Here is a 9,590-nt window from a genome sequence, read left to right on the forward strand (position 1 = left end):
ATATTTTATTGTTGTTTGCCTTGGTTGCCAGCACTAGGGGCACAATGCAAAATTCACTGGAGGGCAAAAGCCAGCCAGAGGATGGGGAGGGGGAAGAGCTGGGATAATTGCATTCTGGCAATGGGTACCTCGAGCGATGGACGGGAAGGACGTGGGGAAGAAACATGACCATAAGGGCAAAGCAGAGCCTGGTTTGTCTGACGCCCCACACTGGAGGTGCTCCAGGAGCCCCAGAGCCCAAAGGCACCCGCAGCAGTGTGGGACAAATCCCAGCGCAGGGCACAGGGGTGGGGGAGCACCATGACCAGGCAGAGTCCCCAAAATCAGAGTGGGAGATGGTTGGAAAGGCAGCGGCTGGCACGCACCTGCCTGCAGGAGTCCTCCCTGCAGAACTGGGGACAGCAACAGGCTCCCTGCAAAACCCGGTGGGAAGGGCGTGCTCGAGCCAGAGCCCTGTGCAGGCAGCCCTTGGAGAGCTTTGCCAGGAGCTGGGGGGAAAGGGGAGCTGGAGCTGGGTGCTGGCACCCTTGGTTGGTCCTGGAAGTGTGTTGGGAACCTGAGCTGTCTGCATCCCGCATCCATCCAACCCCTCTAGGCCAGAGAAACGGAGAAGAGAGCCCACAGCTCGCCTGCCTTCACCGAAGCACCGAGATGAGGCAGAATTAAACCCTGGAGGAAAGGAGAGAGGTGAGGGAAGGCAAGGGGGGGGCAGGGGGAGGATGGGGACACGCGCCGTCCTTCGCAGGGGGCTGCGTTCCCGGGGGGTCACAGTGCTTGCGGCTTGACAAGCACCGCTTAACCTGCCTCCCCCTCCGTAATAACCTCATACATCAGCCAGGGGGAGACGGCTGGGGGGGCTCTGCTTCTGCCACCATCATTATCCCAGGGTCCCTCTGCTCCACCTGCAAACGGACCGGGCGTCCCCGGGAGGAGAGGGCCCCGCGTGGCCAGCATCACTTATCCTGCGTGGGCACGCATCCAGCCTGACATCTAGCGGCACTGGGCAAAACAGGGCCTTCCGAACTGGGCTGACTGGGAGCACTGGCAAGCCTGACAGCCCCCTTTGCTCCCTGCACGTCTCAGGAGCCTGGGGAACGACTTCTTCCCTTCCCCTCCTGCTCTTTGGGGCCACCCAGCAGCAATCTCGCATCTCAGGGCAGTTTTGGGAGGTGCTCACCATCTCGGTCTGCATCCAGCCTCTTTTTCCTCTTCTAACTGCCCTGCTTTTTGTGGCTCTCCCCTCATCTCACACCTCCAGGGAGCATCCTGACACTCGGGGCTGCCAGGGTCCCCACGGAGGCTGTGGCTGCCACCCTCCTGCTCTGTCCCCTTTGCCTCCCACCCTGGTCCCAGTGCCCTGTGCACCATGAGAGGGACACGCTCCTCAAGACACAGGACAGCCACTGCCACCCGACCCAGGAGCAGAGGGACGGAGGGGACGGGGCCAGCGCAGAGGAGGATGACAGCAGAGATGGAGGCTGTGCCTGGAGGAGGCTCAGCTCCACATCACCTCCACCAGGGCAGGGAAAGCTGGGAAGCAGGCTCACATGCAGGGAAGAAGCAGGACAGGCTGAACTGAGCGACTCAACTGCTTTATTGGGGTGGGGGGGACGGCTCCTCTCCGCTCACTCGGCGATGCTGCGGAAGGACTGGATGGCGGGGCTCACGGCTCCCCACTCCACGGGCTGGCGGTACTCCCCCTTGGGCAGCAGGTACTGCCTGCCCCGGTAGTTGGGGTGCTCGTAGAAAACCCAGACGCCCTCCAGCACCCGGCAGGCATGGACCTCACGGATGCGGCACTCGTCCATGATGGAAGGGCAGTCTTCAGTGGCTTCGAACATCTGCCCGCCGAAATCTCCCTTCTCAAACACCTGGATGTGGCCCCGGCCTCCGCTCGGCTGCAAGGAAAGGGGAGAAAATTGCAGGGTGTTTGCTGAGGCACCGACGTATTCTCCGAGGGATGGGAGCGGAGCCGAGGCACAGCTGGGCTCAGATCAGGCACCAAGCACCCCCAGCACACCAGGATGGTGCAGAACGGCTCCCGTCGGCCCCCCAAAAGCACAGCACGGGGTAATGCCCGAGCACGCATCCCATGCAAAGAGGGCACTGAGCCCAAGCTGAGCAATTTCAGCTCAAAGCCCCACCACAGCCCCGCTTCAGGATGGGTGTAGGGAGGACAAACAAGTGCCGGGCTCTGTCCCAGACAAGCCACCTGCGCAAACCCTTTAAGCTGCTCGGCGAGATCCGAGTGGAGTGATGCACCCCCTCCGCTCCCCGCTCCTCCGGGCAATGAGGAGTTTAATGAGCTGGTGACCCCAGCTGGGTTGTATTACAGCAGAACACAGCGCGGGTATTTTCCACTGTGATTTCAAGCGCTGCGTTGCCTGAAGGCACTGCGGCGGTTTTAATCTGCAGCTGCCTGGACACCGTCTTCCCCCGCCTCCCCTCCCGTCCGCCCTGGTTGCCGGCCCCAGCCGAGCTCTGCGGGGTCTCGTGGATCCGTGCCACTGCTCCGGGTCCTCTGACCCTACACCTTCGAGCAGCCGGTCCCTGTGCACAGGAGGGGAGGCCAGGCACCGGTGGACGTGCAGCATTTCATGCTGGCGTAGGGAGCTGCGCTGCTGTTACACCTCCCGCGTGCTCCTGCTCCATCCCTAGCATCAGACTGGAGCTTTGAGCTGGCTGGAAACCCTCCCTGCCCTGTGCCAAGGGACTTACACCCAGCTCAAACCCACAACAGGCTCAAAGTGGCGTTAGACCTCCAGACAAAAGCAAGGCCCCCTTGCTCCACACAACACCAAACCGTGGCAGCGCTGCTCCCGTCGGTGATGCCCAGACCCCCACCACCATCTGCTCCACCGCTGGCAAAGACACTGCAGCACCAGCGCTGGTGTCGCAGCCTCACACACCCACGCTCCCATCCCGGCTGGTTTTAAGGCTGCTCCTCTGGGGGCTGCTCCCCCCGCGTGCCCTGCAGGGACTCAGCACCACTCGGATTCAGTCCCCTGGGTCAGGAGGGAGCCGTGGCTTGCCAGAGGCAACAAAGTGCCCCTCATCCCCGGGTGGTCCTGCAAAATCCACACCCCACTGCTCCCTGCCCTGTGCCTGCTGTCAGAGCCAGATCAGACGGCAGCAAGGCAGGGGGAGGCAAGAGGCAGACCTCGGAGGGACCCTGCCGGACAGCAAAGTCCCTGGAGGAAGACGCAGATAAAACTGCACTGCTGTTCCTATGGAAACCCCCCTGCAAAGCGGTCAGAGAGAGCTGCTTTCCGCCACTGCGTTTGAGAGCAGAGGAGGTCTGCCTTCCCTGCTCCCCAAACTCAGTGCTTTCCCCAGAGCAGGGCTGTGGGAGCGAGCCCCCTCCCGCTGTCCTCTCCCCAGGCTCGCCAGGAGGACAGGGGCCACCTCCAAACACGCCGGAGTGGCAGGCACGTAACCGCAGATGCCCCTCGGGCAGCAACACACTTACAATCTGGACAGCTCTGCAGGAACCGAGGCGGTCGTTCAAGCCCATCCAGTGGTGGTAGTCGGGATACTCGCCCTGCGTCAGCACGTACATGTTCCCCGAGAAGTCGGGCCGCTCGTAGGCCACCCAGGTGCCTCCTTCCACCCGGATGGAGTTGCAGCGGCTCAGGTAGGTGTGGAAGTCGGGGCAGTCGCTGTCGCACTCGTAGCGACGGCCCAGGAAATTCTTGTCTTCGTAGAAGGTGATCTGAAACACAAGGAACCGAGGGAAATGGGGTGGTTCCTCAAGCAGCCTGCGTGCGGGCGCACCGGTGCAGGCAGCCACAAGCAGCGTCGGCATTGCCGCTGGAAGGACGTCGCTCCAAAGCACACAGTCACACTCGGAGGTGGTCTGTAACCCCTCCTGCCTCTAACGTGAAGAGGAATAGAAAAAAAAAAAAACAAACAATTTAGTCTCCAAACTTCACTTTTCCAGGGAAAAGGCAACCTTCCCAAGTCCTTTTCCAGAATCCGTATCCTGCAGAATCACAGACTGGTTTGGGTTGGAACACACATTAAATAAAGATCATCTTCCACTAGACCTGGTTCTAGCCACATCATGGTTTGAAATATTTGCAAACAGAGCCTTCAGGATGTCCCTAAGTCATCCAGCCCACACACAGAGCAGGATCAGCTGCATCCAAACAACCCCAGCAGCAGATCCACCAGTCTGGCCCCAACATCTCCAACCACCGCCCTTCTCCAACTCCTTGCCCTTCCCAGCTCCTAGCTCTGTCCCAGTCCAACCCCTAGTAAAGTCCCTGCTCTCTTTGCAGCAAGCACCATTAACATATTCCCCTCCCACCTTCTCTAGATCAATAGTAACTAAATTACGGCCAAGGGAGCCATAAGTAGTCAATGGACCATATTAGGCAGCTGGCTTATTGAGCGTTTGTAGTTAGACCTCTACGACAAGGGAGTGGTGAGGTCTCTTCCCTCCTGGGTCGTGTTTTCAAGCCCTGCGATCATTCTCCTTGTCCCCACCCAACCTGGTCCAGTTTGCTTTTGAGAAAGTCAGTGCCAACAACTGGACATCACTTGAGCTTTACCCATGCAAAAAAAAAAAAAAAAAAGTGTTTCAAGTACGTGGGTAGCTCAGTTTGTATCAAGGATTGTGTAGTTGGCTTGTTCTGCTTTGGTGCTTTGCTGTTGTCACAGGTTTGACACGGCCAAAAAATTTCCAATTAATCACCTCACTTCGTTCCCAAGATCTGCACTACAGCCGAGCAGCTGATGGCAAGCACTTTGCTTAGGGGTGCTTTTTCCCCTTGCTTCATCACAACCTGTTCCAACCTGATCTTGAGAGCTGGTGAGCAGATCCCATCCCTCTTGCCCGAGGTGTCACCGACCCAGCCAGGCCTGGAGAAGTGACGTTCACGGACTTCAGATGTCCTTCGATCACCAAGTCCTGGAGCAGCCCTTTGTGCAGCCCTCATTTTCAGTCCTTCCAGATGACAATTACTCGAGAGCTGCTCTCTGGAATACGGGTTCCCAAACCACCACGTCTATTTTTGACTATATCCCTTGCTTGCTTATGGTACAGTGAAGTCAGACCATGTCAAAAGCATTCCTACTATGAAGTGCTGTCAAATTTCTCCTAGAGAAAATTACATTGGTTTGACGTGAATCAGTCTCTTACTCCAGTGTCTTCTAGAGCCTTGCACTGAACCAACTGATGTGCAGGTCAGTTGATCCAACACAGTGCAAACTCAGACAGCATTCAACCTTTTCCAGCCTCCTTAGTACGGCATCAGCCCCATACGTGCTGCCCGGGTTATTTGGTAGCGTCGGAGATGGCCTCAACCAATTCCCCCAGCTGCTCCAGAAATAATTTTTCTGCCCCCTGTGATTTAAACACCTAACACACAGGGCTCCGAAATCCATTTTCCCCTGCATGCCAGCCTGACTTCTCACCCTCTGTCCCCAGAGGAGGCCTAGCTAAGACTGAGGCAGAGCAGACACTCCAGCAGTCTCCGTATCCCCTGTTCAGTGTTCCTAGAGGTGGTTGGTTGGTCAGTGTGCCCCTTCAGTCCAAACCTAGTCTGAAGAGAGGATTTATGTCCTTGGTATCGTGCCCTGTCACAGCGACAACGCTTTGCCTGCTGAATTGGTCAAGCTGGCCCTCTATTTCTAACAGAGGAGGAGACCTCGTTTGATGTTCCTTCCCCACCTCGAGGAACACAAGGGAATTTCCATTTGGCGATGCTACCCGCTGCTCCTTGGGAGATCTTCTCCCTGAACTTACAAAGCCACAAAGCCAAAAACAAATCTGAGAACGCATCAAGGAGCAGTGACCAACTAGAAGTGTGGTTCGTTGGTTTATTCTTTGAGCACTTACGGGAAGATGTAAGAGGAGAGGGCTCCTGCCCACCCGTTCCCCACCATCGCCCTTTGCACACCCCCTCAGCTCATTCCAGACCCTCAGACCCGGCACCTCTCAGCTTTCCTCCAGGGCTGTGGGCACAAGCAGAGCAGACCGACGGTTTTCACAAGCAGGATAACGACAGGTGAATTACAGATTTCAATTCCAGATTCGTCGGTTGGACACAAATCACCTCCGTCGACAAAGCCATCGAGCTGCCCTGCTTGCAGCACCGTCCCGTTAACCACTCGCTGCCCAAACATTGCTCTGGGGCTTACCTGGCAGATAACAGATTTGCCACGGCAGATCTTCCTTACACAACTGTAAAACTCTCACTCCCTCGGCCACCTCATAGCAGTTGTCACTTTTCTTCCCAACAGCAGTTTTGTTAGAGGGAAACTTGTGAACAATACCCGTAAGCAATACCTGGCAGCACCCAGAGCGTTCTACAAAGGTAGCGTGGAGACAGTGATCCCTTTCTAGGGCAGACCACTTGCTTACGTTGTGGGAAATAGCACTTTAATTCTCTCCTTTGCCTTTTTCTTCTCTCCCTGGAACATGCTACACGAGAGCACGGCACAGAGAACAGACAAGATTTGGGCTCATTTGCTGACTTAACTCATCCCAGACATTTTGCTACACCACAGCACATAATCAGCCAGGGCAAAGCACCCTAACGGAGGACAGGGCTTCCAGCAGGGACAGTACACATTTAAGTATCTTCATGTGGATGGCAGGCAGTTAGATTCTGCAGTACCTTCATGCACGGGTACATAAAGCCTGCACACCTGCGGCCCCCAGGCTGGGAGGCAGTGGCACACCACGCTCGGTTTCTGAAGACTGCTCGGAAATAGCTCAATCACTCCAAACCAGACAAAAGGAGCAGGGAAGCAGAGAGCAAGTCCAGACCTTCCGCAGCACAGACCAGTGCCTACAAAACCACTCTGCCCCCGAGCTCTCTGCCCGCTGGGCCCTACAACCTCCGCAGGCTAAGAGGGACGTAACCTGACAGACAAAGGAATACAAGGGGTCGAGGTTCAGCTGTCCATAGGCTCTTAGCAGTTGTTCAACACTTCCCAGGAGAAGCGGTCCACAAGCCCCAAGTTCTCACCCTTACCCCTGCCCCAGTCCCAAGCCTATGGCAAGATCTGCGTGAACAGCCAGCAGGGCTTTGCCACCTCCGCATCGAAGATCCCAGCATTCGAGCTGGATCCCCACCTAACGCACACCACCCCAGCTGAAGGCGAGCTTTGTGACCTACCTCTTTCTCCAGTTTAAGTCATCCCTCCTGATTCCACCAGATCACAAATGGTTCTCCTCCCTCTGGGAATGCTATCGCCTTTGGTGCTACGGCCATGGTCCAGGCATCGGTCTGTCCCTTTGCTCCACCACGGAAGGGGGATGCAGCAGCTGCTGCTGGGACTCGGCTCATCCCAGGGAAGCTTTCCATGAGACCTCGTGCTGCAAACGCACCTCATCACGCTCACCACTGGCACCACAGCCTCTGCCGTCGATTTACAGGGCATCAAACCTCCGTGCACTTGAAAATGTCGTGTGTAGGTTGCAAATAAACTTACCTTGGTTCCAGCTCTGGACATTTTCTGTTCCAGCCAAACTTCCCGGTGCTGGAGGCACGTCAGGACCTCTTACAAACAGCCAGGATGTGAGGCGCCCTTTTTATAGTGGGCTTGTTTTAAACCAGCCAGCCGCTTTGTCATGAGAATAGGATCCAAAAATTGAGTCAGTGATTCTGAGGCTATAGCTGGTTTCCAGAAAAATAAACGGGATTATGGAATAAAGGAAGGCTTCGCCGTCCTCCCTTTGTTACCATTTGCTGAGTCAGAACACCAAAACTCTGCCAAACGCACTCAAAGCGCACAGCCCCCTGCCAAGCCCTGGAGGATGGGGTAGGGGGAGGGCATTTTGGCTGCGCTCCCTTTTAAGAGTGTTAAACAAGAAGGCATCCTAGTCATCCTAGTCAGCTCTAAAAAGACCCATCCCCGTCTGCAAGGAAGAAACGCAAATATTTATTAGAGAACGTTCCCATGCAATGAAGGGTGCAGCTACAAAAGGGTGAGCACGTGCTCAGAGAAGACCACAACTTGCAAAGAACAGCCTCTGCTTGGAGGCACTACTTCAAAAGCCCACCGTGGAAACTTCTGTGCAGCAAAGGCATCGTGTATTTTTACAGCACACCCTCAGCTGAGCTATATTGCTCCAAACGGTGCCTGACATCAAGGAGAGGAAGTATTTCTGGCCATACACCCCAAAAGTGACAGTAAATAGCAAAGAATGCACCTGGATCTCTGAAGGAGTTTGCCAGTGACACAAATTAAACTCAGAATTCTTACCCCACTGCTTGCAGTTTATGCAAGGGATCATTTCTTTTAACTGGCCCACCAAGCAGGGAGGGCGAGGAACGCTGGCTTCTGTACGCCCGCACACCCCCGAGCCTCCACATTATAAAAACCACCTCTGCAGCTATTCACTGCACCAACCCCACGGCTTAGCGGAACAAAGGCACAAATCTGGCACCGCTGCGCCTGAAGCACACAGACCCTACTTCAAATCTGTCAGGGCAAGCAGTCTCACGACAGCGGCTCTGCGTGCCGTCCCGCACACACTGCCGCAGCCCTGCTGAACGCCGGAGGAATTCGCAGTCAGGTATGACAGTAAGATGCAGACAGATGCTCAGCAACACCTCATCCTCCTCCCATTTCAATCATCTCATCCTCCTCCCTTCAATCATCTAGTGCTGCTGCTCACATCTCTTACTGCTAGGAAGCCGTGAAGTCACTCACAGATATTTCTTTTTTTAAATGCAAATGCTATCTTATGACAACCGAAGTCCAACCAAGACCAAGATCCTATTAGAAAGCAACCCAGTAGGTTCGACAGGACATCTCCACTGCAGTCACTCTGCACATCTCTCCTTTAAAAGTTGGCTAAACATCATAAACTCACCTTGCATTGTCCAACACCTTTGAATTACATCTTACAGCTTTATACAGTACTAAAACAGAGGTGGAACTAGAAGCAACATTGGTCCCAGAGAACGAAAGCTGCAGGTGAATATAATCCTGCTTTCATTCGGACAGCCCCAGAGCCCAGGTGTCAGACAAAACGCAAAGCAGGCACTGGTACTCAGGTAACACTGAGCAGCTGAGATGATGGAGGGCAGATGCAGAAAGTCTGTAAGAACCACCACCATCGGGCACTAACAGCTCAGCTTTACACCACGATGTGGGAATGCCTAACTTATTCAGGCACAACTTCCAAAAGCACCAAATCTTCACCTGGTGACCACTGTCACACCTCCACCCAGCCCCAAGTCAGTACCTGACCCCAAACCCTTTGTTCTCTCTTCAAAGTACGATTCAGATGAGCTGCCACCCCAGGAGTCACGAGAGACCTTCAGGGAAATTCCAGCAATCCAACAGCCACCTACAGCAGGGCACTGAATGCTCCCACCTCCCTCCCACTCCCAGCACGGATAGCTCTTCACAAGTCACACACAGCTGCTGTGCATTCAGTTATGTGTGCAGTGCCTTTGCCTATTTTGCTTCGCTTATTTAGGTGCTCAGCTATGAGCACGTCTCCCCAGACAGGGTCTGCTAGCACAAAATGAGCATGGGACTCATTCGTGTTGATATTCTTTGCAAGAAATAAAGGCAGGAAACTGTATTTCTATCAAAACGCTGCACTAAGACAACCTTCAAAGCCT

At 55.1% G+C, this 9,590-nt stretch overlaps 1 protein-coding gene across 2 annotated transcripts; it reads right to left on the reverse strand.

Annotated features, from left to right (window-relative positions):
- Positions 1 to 692: 692 nt before the first annotated feature.
- Positions 693 to 9,587, reverse strand: CRYGS (crystallin gamma S). Of its 2 annotated transcripts, XM_013186215.3 has the most exons (3): positions 7,444 to 9,587; positions 3,470 to 3,712; positions 693 to 1,898 (listed from the first exon to the last, which is right to left on the reverse strand). In XM_013186215.3, the coding sequence occupies exons 1-3, from the start codon at positions 7,462 to 7,464 to the stop codon at positions 1,626 to 1,628; spliced, it is 537 nt and encodes a 178-aa protein (XP_013041669.2). In that variant the 5' UTR covers positions 7,465 to 9,587; the 3' UTR covers positions 693 to 1,625. The 2 variants fall into 2 exon arrangements, with proteins under 2 accessions (XP_013041669.2, XP_047933311.2); XM_048077354.2 differs by having other exon boundaries at positions 3,470 to 9,587.
- Between the last annotated feature and the right edge of the window lie 3 nt (positions 9,588 to 9,590).

The sequence above is a fragment of the Anser cygnoides genome, chromosome 9, assembly GCF_040182565.1.
Source record: "Anser cygnoides isolate HZ-2024a breed goose chromosome 9, Taihu_goose_T2T_genome, whole genome shotgun sequence".
In the NCBI taxonomy this organism is placed as follows: Eukaryota; Metazoa; Chordata; class Aves; order Anseriformes; family Anatidae; genus Anser; species Anser cygnoides.